Consider the following 14486-nt stretch of genomic DNA (forward strand, 5'->3'; position numbering starts at 1 on the left):
TGGGGGGGGGGGGGGCTGTGGTGGCTGCTCACTTAGGCTGGGGCGCGATGATGACGTTGCGGTAGCCCTTCACCCCAGTCAGCTTGTTGCTCTCGAAGTCCACCATCAGCTTGCGCAGCCCCGCCTGGTGCGGCACGAAATCCAGCCTGAACTTGGCCTCTGCCTGTGGCTCCACGGGCTCCTCTCTGGGGGAGGGCAGGGGGGTCAGCAGGGCGGCCCCTCTCCCTCCTGGTGACCCCTCACTCTCCCCCTGCCCGCGGTGCCGCAGAATGGTGCTGGGACCCTTGGGAAGCAGGGACCCCCCCGTGGCGTGGCCGAACTCCCCTCCCCAGCGAGGCGTGGGGCAGAGATGCTCTGAGCCCCTGCACCCTGCAGGGACCAGCGTAGCCCCAGCTCCCGCTGTGCCCATAGCAGAGCCGGGACCCAGGGCCACCCTCCCTGGGAGGCTCCGGGCACAAAAATCCACCCCTGCCCCATTCCCAGCGGCCCGGCTGGGTGAAGGGAGGAAAAGCTCTTACAGCTCCTTGATCCGCTGCCCATCGGTGAGGCCGGCGCCCTCCACCACGAACATGCAGTTGTTCAGGGGGACTGCGAGGGGGTTCACCAGGCTGATCTCTGCCACCAGCTTCCGCTTCTGCATCGGCTCCCCTAAAATCTGCAAGCAGGCAGGGTTGGACCCCCAGCACTGCCCTGCCTGGGGGCCACGGTGCTCCCCCTGCCCTGAGCCTGGCAGGGCTGGGGATGCAGGTCCTCGGGGATGCAGCCCTACTCAGCGATGCAGGTCCTGCTGCCCAAGCTCCACCATGGTGGGGTTGCCCCAGCCCCAGGGCTTGGGTCACTGGGACCAACCCCTCAGGGTGATTGCAGCAACCCCCTGCCAATGGGAAATATCCCCCCTAAACCCGCCTGGGACAGGGCGCTGAGCCTTTACCCTGATCTTGATCTCTGGATTCTGGATGTAGACATCCCTGATGGCCACGACGACGTCGCCGGTCTGGTACTCGGTCAGGAGAGCCACCACCTTGATGAGGTTGTCCTGGGTCAGGCTCTCCCCATACTTCTCGTACAGGACACACAGGGGCACGCTCTTCTCTGGAAGGGGAAGCAGAGCGGGGTCAGGGCTCGCCCCCTCCCCAACCCAGCGCCCACGGCCCTGCGCCGGCACCCAGCTGCTGCTGGGACGATCTGAGCTCCCCAGGAGCTTCTTTCTCCAGGTACCTTGCAAGGATGGGAAAGTCTTGGGGGAGCTGGGGTCCCTGCAGCACTGGGGGTACTCCTGTGGGGAAGGGGCACCATGGGGTGGGCATGGCACCATGAGCCCACAAACAAGCCTGCGCTGGGGTGTGTCAATCCTAATCACTTCCCAAAGAAAACAGGTTATATGTAGCTGTCATCAACCCCCAGGTCGCTGGCACTTCCTAAATGAGCTGCAGACACCTGCAGCCGGTCACCCTGTGCCTAGCTGGGTCCTTGGGGTGCTGCCGGGGTGCTGGGTGCTGGTGCCGCTCCCACCCACACAGGGAAGCAGGGCTGCAAGCGCCTGGCTTGGGGCAGCAGGGAGGGACCTCACAGCCTGGCCAGGGCTCCGAAACCAGGCACCAGAAGTGATGTTCAGGGCGTGGGGAGGGGAAGGAGCCATGTGCCAGGGCAGGACCCTGGGCATGCGCCTGCACTGGGGCCCCAGAGGGGCTTCGCCAGCCCTTTGCAGCCAGTGCTGGCAGCGGGAGGCAGCCCGGCTCCCCAGCAGCTGCCCTCGCTCAGCTCTGAGCGTTGTTTATCCCAAAGCCCTTCAGGGACTGGGCTGTCTTGTGCTGAGCAGGGAAAGGAACTGAAGGCAGCCAGCTGCAGAGCTTGTCTTGGGGAAGGATCCTGGAGAGGCCGTGACTGCTGGAAGCGAAGCCCAGCGTTCCCGGGGCAGGACAAGAAGCGCTGCAGCATCGGCTGTGGGGAGAGGGACAGGCCCGGCACCACTCCAGCTGGGCTCCCTGCGCCGGCACAGAGTGCAGGGGTTCCCTAAAGGCTGCGGTCTGGGGAGTCCTGGGGTCTATGTTCCCAGGCAGGAGCTGGGGGGAGAAGCTTCAGGAGCTCATAATTAAAGCTTCAGAGAAAATGATGTTGCATTAACTTGTGGACGGGAATATTAAAGACCCTAAAGGCCAGCAGGGCTCCTCCAGCGGGCTGGGCAACGCGCAGCCCCCGCTGTCCCCGTCTGGCCCCGCAGAAGACTCCAGAGCAGCTCTGCAGGTGCTGGTACCTGCCGGTGCTGACGTTGCGGGGAGGGGGTGCCAGCATGAGCAAAGGCAGCATCCCGCTTCCCTTTGCGGTGGCGAGAGCAGGCCCTTTCATTATTCCCTTGATGGAGCCCAACAAATAGCAGAGAGCTGAGTGCTGCATTTGTTACGGACCCCATCGGGAGAGCAGATCTTGGCATAGATTAAAAATTAGGCTGTTCCAGGACAGCAGATGTATTATGTTTCCAAGCCCTGAAGGGTCTGTGGAAAACTGACATAAATCAAAACTCTTGTTTAATTACGAGGCGGTAATGCTAATTTGTAACAAAGGCAAACGAAGGTTCAGCAGGCCTGAGCCAGGAGAGCTCTGTGGCAAAACACTGTGAGATGTCACACCTGCCCAAGGAGGAGCCACCAAGAGCTTCAGCGCTGCCGTGACCAGCCTGGGACCGTGCTATCGGAGCTGACCCAGGGTCAGGTCCTGCTCTCCCTGCCTGTGGGAGAGCTCTCCCTGCCGGAGAGACCAGCCTAGCCCAGCTCCGGCTTGCAAAGCAGAGGTGTATGGAAGAGCAAGAGAAGGGATGCAGACGAGTGCAACGGAGCGCCCTGGGACAACAGCCTTGGGATGCGCACAGCTTGCTCCCTTGGCATGACGGATGCAATGGCGGTAACTTTGGTCCCGCTTTAAATGCTTTTCCAGCCCCCTGCCTGAGCAATCAAAGATTAAAAATCCACAGTGGTAGACAAATAAGGAAGAAGTCCCTGAAAGAGGCATCGCTCACCAAGCAGCCTTGTGACAGAGCTGCAGCTCGCACGAGCCCCTGCCAGCCTGGGGCTTTGCCCACTGAGGCGGTCGCTGGTGAACGGTGGTGACATGGCGTGGGACTGCCAGATGGATAAACACCCCGGCACCGGCTCTGGGTGCTGGCTCTCCCTGCTCTCCAGCCCCAGGCCATGCTTTAACGCTGCCATTATTCCATGGGATTAAACAGAAACCTCTGATTGCTGCCCCACGCCAGCCCGGCGCGTGCTGACCTGATGAACCGGCGGCGGTGGTACAACCAGAGGGGATACAACAACCCCTGCAGTGCCAGGCAGTGCCAAGCTGGAGAAGCAAGGATGGGGAAGGCTGAAAGTGAAACCCAGCCCTTGGCTCACACAGTGTTTTCAGGGAGGTTCGTGCTGACCCCCAGGTCCTGAGCGGGGCTGTGGGGCTCTGTGCGAGCCTGCAGCCCTTCCCGCTGGTCCTGGCTCCCCGCACTGACCCCCTGACGGGACGTGCCCAGCTCTTATTGCAGCTCAGCTGTTGTGTGTGTGCAGAGCGGGTGGCTGTGGCCAGGGTTTCCTCTCTGGAAAGCTGTCAGCGCGGAGCTCAGACCCGGCAGCGGTGGCTCCCTCCCGCCAGCTGCGAGGGCTGCCCTGGCCCCTGGCCAGCACAGTGGTGCTCTGCTGGGGGGACCCATCCCTGGCCCTGGCACCGTGGCCTCACCGCAGACCCCGGAGATGCAGCTGAACACAGGAAAATTGCTGACCTGACCCCAGCCCTCACCGAAGCATCCTCTCCTCATGCCAGCAGGTCTCTTACCTGCCCGGGGCGCGAGGGTGACATTCAGCAGGTCCTTCATGCCGCACTGGGGCCCGACGGTGCCATTGTAGCTGGCGGTTCGAGCGCACAGCATGAGCCTGCAGACTCGGTCTGTGTCTGTGTTGTTGTTGATGATGGCCATGATGTTGAAGTCGCAGCCGTTGTTTGCGCCCTCCGACAGCTTGATCTTGAGGTGCAGCCCCTCATCCTCCTCCCTGAGAGAGCTCTTCTCGTGCTCTGCCTTCGCAAACACTTCTCTCTCCTTTTCAGACCCTGCGGTGCATGAAAAAACCCTGTGGTTCCCAGGGGGGTACCAGGGCATGGTCTGGGCTGCTTTGCCGTGACCCCTGGTACCCTCCTGGTGCAGCTGCTGCAATTAATTAATTGTTTCCCCACTCTGTTTCCCAACAGCCACCCCCGGGCATCTCTGCCCCTGCTGCCGCCCCGTACCCTCCGGGTACTTGTAGGTGTGGGTGATGTCTTCCCTGCTGTCCCTGCCCACACTCTTGGTGCTGATGTTCTTCCCCACGACCGAGGAGTGGGTGCTCTTCTTCTGCGACCCGTCGTGCTGCACTACCCAGTACACCACGTCGGCGTTCACCTCCGCGAAGATGAAGGGGATGTCATACTTCAGCTGCAGGTCACCCTCCTTGATGGCTCTGACAGGGGCCGGCCCACAGCAGAAAACCCCTGCAGGGAGCGGAGGCGCCGTCACCGCCCGGGGTTCAGCCACCGCAGCAGCAAGACGTGGTCGTGGCGGAGGGAGACTCTGCCATGCTGGGGGCACGGAGCAGGACAGAGCACCTGTGCTGTGCAGGCCGTACCTTCGCTCTTCTCCTGGGGCGTTGGGTCCAGTGCCTGCCACCCATCGTAGCCAGATGCCAGGTCTGGACGGGCCATCCAGGACTCCACCCAGCAGTGGAAGTTCCTGCAAGGGAAGCCAAGACGTAGGGGCCTCAGCCTCCCCCAGTGCCTGCCGAGCTCCGGGGAAGGGCGAGGGAAGGGGCAAACGCTGCCCCGGGGGTGGGCAGGCTGGGGTCCCACCGTGCCGCTCACCAGATCATGTCCCTGGAGCGCCGGTCCTCCTGCCCCGTCTCGTTGAGGTAGCGGTCGATGACCAGGTTGCCATTGGTGTCATGGGCTGAGTTGTAGTTGGTCACCACCCGGCTGGGGATCCCCAGGCACCGCATGACTGCAGGGAGGCAGGGCAGGGTGAGACAGCGTCCCGGCACGGGGGGGTCCTGGGTTTGCACGGCTCCTGTCTCGGGCAGCCCCAGGTTTGCACAGCCCCAGGTTTGCACTGCTCCTGCCCTTCCCTTTCCCCCTCAAAGGGGTGCCTGGACGAGCTGGTTCCTACAGTTGCCGTGGGACTCGGCGTGCTGCGGGCAAGTCGGGTGGCACACGGCACTGACAGTCTGCCAGGTTTTGATATTACAGTACAAAAAAGGCACAAAAGTGGCTGCGACTGCTTTTGAGGGAGTGCACAGGCAGCAGCACGCTGCAACCTCTTATTTGATCTCATAGCTGCCTTTTACTGTGAGCGGAGCTCCCTGGGGAACAGGGAGGTAGTTTTAACGCTTCAAAGGAAGGCTATAAACTTCTGTGAGTCATGGAAAATCCAAATAGTTTTCTGCTATTTCTCTCCTCTAAAAAGGATCTCGTATATCTGTGATACATAAATGCACACGTGCACTCATTCAACCCTGCAAGCGCAGCATTTTCCTCAGGATGAAACTGCGAGCATGCAAGTGCGTGTGTGCACTTCTCAACAGAAGTGAGCCTGGAATTTTTCCTCCCTTTTGCCCCAGCCCGACTGCCCCAGCGGCAGTGAAATTATTTTGATCTCAGTGGATTCATGGCTTTATTGCAAACTTGACCTTAAAGCCACTTTCCTTCTCCTGGGCCGTGCATCCAGCCCCTCCCTCTCTGCCTGGCCGGGGAAGCAGTGCTAATTGAAAAGCCCTTTTCTATCATTTTTTCCCTCCATTTCCTGACAATTTAGAATAACAGAGAGCTTAATTGCTAAGCCATCATCGCAGGCTGATTGTAATCAGTCCCAGCGGTTCCCTCCTGCTGCAGCACAGGGAGCGGGTGGAGGGCAGGGGGCCGGGGTGGGAGATGGGGGGACACGGGTGACCCCATCCTGTGGGGAAGGGGAAATGGGAGACATCTGCTCTCACCGGTACACGCCACAGCAGCGAAGACCCAGCACTGGCCGTACTTGACTGGCTGGCACCCAAACTTCTTCCACCTCTTGAGAATATCCACACTCCCGATCCAGGCCATTGGGCTCATCCCATCTTCGTAATGGTTGTCCCACCGCCCTGCCAGCACCCCCCAGTCCTCGTCGTTACAATTTACCTGCGGCATGACAAGAGGGGCTGCGATGGATGGACGGCCGGGCACGGAGGGGCAGGAGCAGGTTGGTGAGGGAGGGAAAGTGCCTTTCCCCAGCTCACACGTGCCGTCACCTCCATTAGCCATCCTGGAGCCATGCAAGAGCTTGCTGGGATGCAGGCGGCCGCGGTGCAAGAGCGTGCCGGGATGCACAGGTGGGAGAGCGGGTGGATGGAGAGGCCATAATTGGGATGAGCTAACTGGGGATGGATTTCAGAAACACATCCTCCCGCCTGGGAGTTTGGGTATGATTATCACCTGCAGCAGCCAGCGAGGAGCAAAGGCTGCTCCTGGGATGGTGCATCCCCACTTCTGCTATTTCTCTCCTCTTAAAAGGATCTTTTATATATGTGATATAAGAGCAATAGCAGGAAAGGTTGTAAAGGGATGCGAAACACCTTGGGGGAGGACACTGGCGTAATGGGGTGGGGGGAATGGCAAATGGCACCTTTCTGTCACAGCTGTAGTTGCAAGCTGTAGCTGGGGGGACAGCAGGGGAGCGTTTGCACCCCAGGGGACATGAGGTGCTGGGGAGCCTGGGGACACCCTGCCGGGTGAGCTGGCGGCCAGAGCCTCACGGGACTCACCATGGCGCTCACCACCCTGCCAATGTACACGGGGTCGTTGCGGCGGGAGCAATCCCGGTTCTGGTCCCTCAGGAATTTGGGGTTTGTGTCCAGCAGCTTGAGGCAGATGGACAAGATGTCGTCCTCGAACTGGTGCAGAGGGGGGAGAAAAGGTGTGTGAGGTCCCCACAGTGCACGGGAGCTCTCCCGCCTCCATCCTTCCTCCCTGGCTCACCACGACGCCCCTGCAAGCAGAGCTGCTGGGCGCACGGGGGTCACGGGCCCCCCTCTCCGAGCCAGCGCCCGCTGAGTGACAACCCCCATTGGTGCTACCGTGATGAGGGGCTGGCGCTGCGGCTGGCGGAGGCTCAGCCTGCGAAGCCCAAGGGAGAGCTCCCGCCCTCACGCCAGGGCCGGATCCTGCTTCCTGCAGCTGCTGCTGCACAGGGGTCAGGCACAGACCTGACCTCCAGGGAAAACCACCTATTTCCCATCACCGGGTGAGTCACAGCCCTTCCCCGAATTGAGGCGTGGATCCTGCAGGGGCCACGGGCAGCCCCGCTCCCACCAGCCCCATGGCTTCTCCGGGACAGCCCAGAGCTCGGGGAGGGTGGCCGGGCTCCCCCAGCGCCGGGGGCCCAGCGTGGCCGCAGGGGGCTGCAGCTCAGGGCATGGGTGCTGCCTTATCGGCATGGCCAGCATGGCGCCAGGGAGCGCATTATCAGGTGCCGGCTCCCAACGCAGCGTGGCCGCCCCGATTAGGAGTGTGTGGCCCCGGGGCCCCCAGGAGCCATGCAGGAACGCTCCCCTCACTCTGCCACACTTCGAAGTCAGCATGTTTCCCTCTCGGAAATGAGATCTTAGTTTGTTCGTCCCACAGCTGCGTGGCGGGGCTGGATCCTCCCCGAGATGCTGGCTGCATATGGGGTGCACGTTTTGGGGGACACACGTGGCACCAACCCCCGCAACCTGCACCACCAGGGCTGCGCGGGCTGGGCTGGGCTCAGCCAGGGGTCCCGGGAGGCCGTGCCCCGCTCACCTGGCCAAAGTTCCAGGGGGTGGAGGTGATGTAGTCGCGGGTGCCCTGGTAGATGAGCCCCTGCTGGGACAGCACGTACTCGCAGCGCTCATCCTCGTCTCGGAGGAAGACTGTGTCCTCTGGGGGGGAGAGAGCAAGAGATGGGGATGGGGACAGGGCTCTGCTCCGCACCCCTCAGCCCTGCTCAGGGCTCCCCCTTCTCCCTGGGGACATGCCGGGCAGTGACCGGGGATGGGTATGGTGGGAAATGAGGCAACAAGGGCTGGAACTGCTCCCATCTGAAAAAGCTGCTGGAGAATTTCAACCCAGTTTGATTTGAGCTGATGGGAAAATTTCAGTGGGCTTGTGGTTTTCTTTTCCATTCTTTCTTGTTTCTCTCTTTCTTTCCTCCCTTTTGTTTTATGGAGTCGGGTCTTTTCCCAGGAGGGGAAACCTCCCTGGTGGGAGAAGCGAGCAGTGGGAACCAGGAGCACTGGCTGAGGTCACAGCTGAAGCCATTTTGCTCACACAGCAGTTACTGCTGGAAAAATCACTATTTACTGGAAATGTTTTCAGAAAAAAACCCAACACATACATCCCCAGTGCCAGTGCTCGGCACAGCCCTGCGCAAGCGAAGCTTCCTAAAGCCCCTTACCTCGGCGGAGCCAGCGCCAAGGTTCGGGATTCAGGAAATTGGCCGTTTTCGGCAAGCGAAGCTTCCTAAAGCCCCTTACCTCGGCAGAGCCAGCGCCAAGGTTCAGGATTCAGGAAATTGGCCGTTTCAGCCCAGGTCTGGCTGGGTGGAGAGGAGCAGCTCCGGGCTGCTCCTCGGAGCAGAGGAAGGATGTGGAGAGATGAAAATCCCACCCGTTGTTTGCCCAGCATCGTTAAACCCTGCAGCACTGATCCTCCCTTCTGTGTTGGGCTGCCCGAATTTCACCAGGACAGTGACATCCCTGGGAGCACCCAGGGCTCGTCCCTGAGCCCGCAGCAGGGTGCCCGGGGGCAGGTGGGGGCAATTAATTAGAGCCAATTAGGGGCTTTTCCTCTGCCTGCCACCTGACCAGGAGCTGCTGCCGGGGGCTGCCCAGGGCTTCACACCAATGCTGCAGAGGTGAGCTCCTGCGGGGCGTTGCATGGTGGGGGCAGTCCGGACGGGGTGTTTGGGGTGCTGGCAAAGGGGCTGTGTGTGTTCTGGGGTGGGGGATGGTGCTCATGGCCCCGACCTGCTGCGGGGACCATGCGGAGGTGGAAGCAAAGTGGGGATTTCTGATTAGACCCGAGCTCAGCCCTGGGCAGGGCTTGGGGCGCTCAGGGCCTGCAGTGGGGTGAGACCCGTGGGGATGTGCTGGTCCGGCAGAGCTGAGGGGCAGCTTGTGCTCCCCTTACCCGGGAACCCCCAGTCTCGGGAAGGTGAAAGTCTCACCTGGGTGCCAGGCGTTAAAGAGCAGAATGAAGTCCCCAATGTGGCAGCTGGTGCCCTGGTAGCCGGTGGAGGTCTCCAGTGTCAGGCTGTAGCGGCCGACGCGGGCGTTGGTGGGGGAGCAGAGCGAGATGGAGAGGGAGCCCCCGTCCTGCTGCTGGACCACGGCGCTCCAGCCCGACTCCTCCGGGAAGTCGGTCACAGCGAAGTGGGACCTGGTTCCTGATGTCTCGATGGGGCAGGGCCCTGCCAAGAAGGAGCACGTCAGCTCTCCCAGTGCTCCGGGGGCCCTGGGAGCCCCATGCCGCAGGGGCTATGCCAAAGGGACCTGCCCCACAAGTACCCCGCGGTGCTCCCGTGCCCTCCGCCCTGTGGCGGCTGCCCGGACTTTGGCTCTCGCAACCCAGGGCCGTTTGCTGTTTGGTTTGTCGGGTATCGGGGGCATAGAGCAGCCCAGCTGTGGGAAGCTCGGCCACGTCCCTTGCTCTTTGGGAAGGGGCAGGACGGAAGGACTCACCCCACGGGTGCCCCAGGGCCAGGAGAGTGGAGGGGGTGCTTACCCCGGTGCCCACCCCAGGGTCACGTCTCCTCCCCAGCCCAGGAGCACCTCCTGCCTCCACTCGGAGCGGAGCCGCCAAGTCCTGCTGCAGTGTGGGGGCCCCGGCAGAGCACGGCTGCCAACGCTGGAGCCCCCATCACCAGGGTGCTCTCAGTGAGAGCCCTGCTATGGGTGTGCAGCCTCAGGCGTTGCTGCAAACATCCCACGATTAGTGATTACATCAGTGGCCGCAGCACTCGAGCCGAGGACAGTGTGATCCCTGCCAGCCCCCCTGAGCAGAGGCTGCATCCAAGCCACCTGCGCCGAGCCAGCTCCAAACACCGCTCCTCCGGGGAGCGGTGACGCCCAGCCCTGGCTGAGCGCGGCTCCATGGTGATGCCGGTGCCCACGCAGGGCTGGCCGGCAGCTGGGGCAGCAGTGCCGCTGTGGTCAGCTCCCCCTGCCGGGACCACAGCCTGCCAGCCTTCACCCGCAGCGTGGGCAGGATGCCAGGCGAGTCACCAAAAATACTCATGAACTCATAAGAGTGACACAGTTTCTCCTCTCTGTCCTTTCAGGGAGGCTGGGCTGAGCTAACCCTGTCCTTTTGGCAAGGGCCAGCCTGGTGCTGCCGTGGGGATGGGCAGCCACAGGAGCCTGCCGCCGCCGCCTCCTCCTCCTCCTCCCTGCCTGCAAAACCCATGGCGTCCCCCCGGGGCCCCAGGCGCCTGAGCAGGGCTCTTCAAACATGGCTGCTTTAAAAATACGGGCTCTATTTTTGCACAGAGCTGTTCCCCTCTTTCCTGCAGGAGGTGGCACGCGGCCTCAGCAGCCCCGCTGTCCCGGGGGGGCAGGTCTGGCGGCTCCTGCCCTGGCTGCACCTCACCGGCCCTGGTGAGGGACGTGTTGGGGCCACGCGGCTGCGTCCTTTGTGAGAGCTGAAGCACCTTTGCCATTTTTCTGCAAGCTCCAGGGCTGTGCTTCACCCCGGCTGCAGCCGCTGCCAGCCTGTGCCTTCGCCCCAGGGGGCTGTGCTGGGGGGCTGCTTCTCGCTTGCAAAACCAGCCTGGGGTCACCCAGGATGCAGCAAAACCTTGTAAAAACCCAGCAGGTTTGAGTGGTGGGCAGGCAGACCCCCACCACAGCTGCCTTGGGACTGAGGGAGCTGCCAGTTTAGAGTGAATCTAGGGGGTGCTGGGTTTGTGTTTGTCACCCAATGGCAGGATCGGAGCTTTCAGGGGGGGAAAAGAAAAAGAGCGTTTTATGCTGTGAGGAAACCCGGGTGCAGTTTAACTTTGAATTCTGACCTGGTTGACTCAGCAGGACGCTGCAGCCCCAAAATAACTCTTGCCCAAGAAAGAGTTTCCTCTCCCTTTGCTCCGAGCTGGCAGGGGCCAAGCCCCTGTGTGGCGGCTGCACCCAGCTCTGGCCACAGGAGCAATGTCCCTGTCCCCGCTGCTCCCAGCGGGCTCTCGCCAGGGCTACAGCAACAGCAGGAGAAGCCCCTGGCACGGAGCCACAGGGACCTGTCAGAGGCTGCACCCAACTCCCGTGTACCGGCTCCAGCACCGCTCCCGGGGTGGGACACGCAACGGGGCTGTGCGCTGGGGAGACTCAATGGGAACCTTTCCTTTCTCCGGCGTTTGTGTTTCCTGAGCAAACCCCGCTCCAGGGATGTCTGAGCGACAAGGGCAGGGGTGGCTGGGTAAAAAGACCATCAGAAAAAGCACTGTGAAACCCTCTGGCTAAAAGGATTCACTTTTGCTGATGTTTCTTAGAAGGGCAAGAGATTCAGGCGGGTTCCCTGGCTGTAGCCAAGGCACTTCCCGGTGAGCTAGCAGCTCGGGCGTGGCCCCGAGTCTGGCTCGGCCACAGGGAGGAGGAGGAGGAGGCGGCGGCGGCTTTTTATTTTATTTCTTTATCGCTTCCCTTCGGCTCTCATTACGGAGCCGAGTTTCTACCTTTTCTCTCCATCTTGGTATAAAAGCTGTGCACAGCACCAGCCTCTACCAGGAGGGGATGGGGGGGTGGGACTGCATCAGATGGGGCAGGTGCCTTGGCGCAGCACCTGCATGAGCATGGGGTGAGCCCTCGGGCAGGGGCAGGGGGCAGCTCGCCCCGCAGCAGGCGCTTGCTCATGGCACAGGGCACGGCAGCACTCACCCGTCTCAACGTTGAAGGCGAGTTTGTCCACCCCCTCCTCGTAGCCTCTGCCCGAGAAGTGCAGGGTGATGGTGAAGGGCTGCCCCCGCCGCACCACCAGCTGCTGGCAGCCCATCTCTGCCGTCCGGTGCTCCCGGCCGTTGCGCTCGCACTGCAGGTCCCATGTCTCCAGCACCAGATCTGCAAAGGCAGCAGTGTGTACAGCTCTCCCCTCTGTCACGTGCTCCCGGCCCCAGGGCGCAGCCGTGCCCCGCACACACAGTCCCCGTGTTCAGGCTGGAAGGGATTGCTATTATCCCCCGGCTGAGCCCTGGGTTTTTGGATCTAGGCACTGGGGTTTGGCAGCCTTCTCTGCCCAAGCAGCCCTGTCCTCCCCTGGTGTGCCCAGCGCAGCCCTGGGTGCTGCGGCCGTGCTGGGCTCTAAGCATCCCTCCTGGAGGGCTCTGCAGGCTGGGCTTGCATCGCATGCTGTGAGCCCGCCGGGGCAGGGACAGAGGTCCTGCAGCCAGCCGGCAGCCAAGCTCTCAGCAAAGCGCTGCGCTCCCGACCCAACTGTGCCATATTTCTTGTGCTGTGGTGCTGCTCTCCATGGTATCACCACGGAGGACGGGCTCCATGTGCTGCCAGAGCCGTGCCAGGTCTGCGGCTCACAGCATCCAGCGCTGGAGCAAAGCCCAGCGCTCATCTCCACTTTCTGGGAGGCGTGGGGCCCGTCGGCCTGTCTGTGCGCCCCCACCCCAAACAAGCGCCGCTGAGCCCAGAGAATACCAGGGATGGTTCTGTGCATCAGTCAGGCCGAGCACAGCTCTCTGGCAGCTTTACTGCTCCGCAACTGCTGACAAACTGGAGAGACCAACTGTAAATTCAGTGACAAAGAGGGTGTCTGATTCCCCAGCCTCAGGCGGTCTGCTCTGCCTCCCAGCCCAGGCAGAGCTGCGTGCTGGAACAGCCGGTGACCACGTCCCCACCGCCCCAGGCGCTGCGTTGGAGCGATGCGATATCGTTCATCATCACTTGAGGCCAGTGACCCTTGAATGCTCTGCCGTCAGATGGGTTAGTTGCCAGAATAAGCAAAAGTGTTTAGTGCAGGAGAGCACACAGCGAGCTCAGCGCCAGCCAGGGACTGGGGCGGCTCGGAGGGGCGATGCTCGGCTCGGAGAGACAATGCTTGGCTTGCCACCCCTGTGCCATGGCTCTCCTGGCTGTGCCCTTCCCAGTGCTAGCAGTGGCAGTCACTGAGCCCTCCCCGGGCCGGTGCCAGATGGAAACGGCTGACACTGAGCTCGCCGTTCCCAGAGCTAAATGGAAACCCCACTCCTGGCTCTCCGGGCATGGGGACCCCACAGCGCACATCCCAGGGAGGCAGTTGGGCTCATCACTGGTCCCCACCACGCTGTGAGAGCTGCTGTGGACAGCTGGGACTGTCTATAAATAAGGACAAGGTCCCTCCAGCTGGTCCATTGGGACCCTGGAGCAGGGACAGAGCACAGAAAGGACCTTTCCCTTGCTGCCTCCCCCTTTGTAAGCAGAAGCATGGCTCCGTGCTACAGCACACGAACTGTGTGAGTGCAAACCTCGCTGACACTGAGCCAAACTCGTTGCAAACAAGTGTGTTATGAGAGCAGGACCGGGGCTCCTCCTTGTCCCAGTCACCCAGGGTTATTGTCCTCAGTGGATTTAGCAAAAAGCAGATTTTTCAAAGCGCAGGTGTCTCTTCCCAAAGTGACCAGTGCCAAGAATGGGTGGGGAGGGGGCTGCGGTGCTGCCAGGGCGTGCAGACAGCAGTGGGGTCCCAGGCACTGCCGCGCAGGAGCAAGGGCTGCTTGAGGTGTAGCGGCTCAGCTTCATGCTGGGAGCTGGCAGTGCCTGTATCAGCACTGCCTCCCCAGGGACCCGGGTTGCCATCGCTGCTGCGGTGCTGGGAGCCCAGTGAGCCGGGAGAGCCTGCGGCACTGCTGGGCACCGGGGCAGAGCGATGCTGTCTCATCCAGAGGGCTGTGCGCCCATTGGTATTGCACAGTCCCCTTTCCTGGGACTTTGGAGACAGCTCTGTGGGAGGCGGGGGGCGCCTTTGCCCCCTCACACAAGCTCTGAAAAGCCACCCATGTGGAGGGATTTCTGGAGGCCAGAAGCATTACTTCTGACCGAGCCTCCAGAAATCCTCCTTAAACCAGAACGGGACGTAGGCACATGTTCCTAGTCCAGCTGTCAACACCCTTCTCCAAGAGCACTGAAAGCTTTAAATAGCACCAAACTTCATTCTGCAAATACTGGTGTCACTCTGGCTGGCGGAGAGCATTGTAGCTGCGGAGGGAGGGAAGGGAGTGGACCCTGCACGAAACCACACTTTTCTTGTCGTCGCCATCCTCTGTTTTAGTCTTTCCCGTTCCCTGTTGCCCTTTGCTTTAGCCGGGAGTTCGGTGAGCCGGCGCTTGCGCCAGCCCGCGGGAAAGCGAGCGAGCAACTAATGGCCGGAGGTGCCGCCGAGCCCCGGCGGCGGGAGCGCTTCGCTCCCGGGCGCCCCCGCGCAGGTGCCGGGACGGCGGCGGGGGAGCTCCGGGACGG

The 14486-nt window shown here is 61.8% G+C and overlaps 1 protein-coding gene across 2 annotated transcripts in view; it reads right to left on the bottom strand.

Annotated features, from left to right (window-relative positions):
• TGM2 (transglutaminase 2) overlaps positions 1–12097 on the bottom strand; it is a 22845-nt gene extending 10748 nt beyond the window's left edge. Inside the window, exons 1-12 of one of the 2 annotated variants that reach the window (XM_019472151.1) lie at positions 11922–12097; positions 9224–9466; positions 7819–7937; positions 6801–6929; positions 5997–6177; positions 4873–5008; positions 4641–4744; positions 4267–4506; positions 3817–4089; positions 932–1092; positions 519–655; positions 147–185 (exon numbers count right to left, since the gene is read on the bottom strand). In XM_019472151.1, the coding sequence (XP_019327696.1) occupies positions 147–185; positions 519–655; positions 932–1092; positions 3817–4089; positions 4267–4506; positions 4641–4744; positions 4873–5008; positions 5997–6177; positions 6801–6929; positions 7819–7937; positions 9224–9466; positions 11922–12036 (1877 nt within the window). In that variant the 5' untranslated portion in view covers positions 12037–12097. Of the gene's footprint in view, positions 1–14; positions 186–518; positions 656–931; positions 1093–3816; positions 4090–4266; positions 4507–4640; positions 4745–4872; positions 5009–5996; positions 6178–6800; positions 6930–7818; positions 7938–9223; positions 9467–11921 lie in introns of those variants that run through there. The other variant, XM_019472150.1, reaches the window with a different exon arrangement.
• Positions 12098–14486: the final 2389 nt, after the last annotated feature.

Source organism: Aptenodytes forsteri, unplaced genomic scaffold, assembly GCF_000699145.1.
Source record: "Aptenodytes forsteri isolate BGI_AS27 unplaced genomic scaffold, ASM69914v1 Scaffold483, whole genome shotgun sequence".
Classification (NCBI taxonomy): Eukaryota; Metazoa; Chordata; class Aves; order Sphenisciformes; family Spheniscidae; genus Aptenodytes; species Aptenodytes forsteri.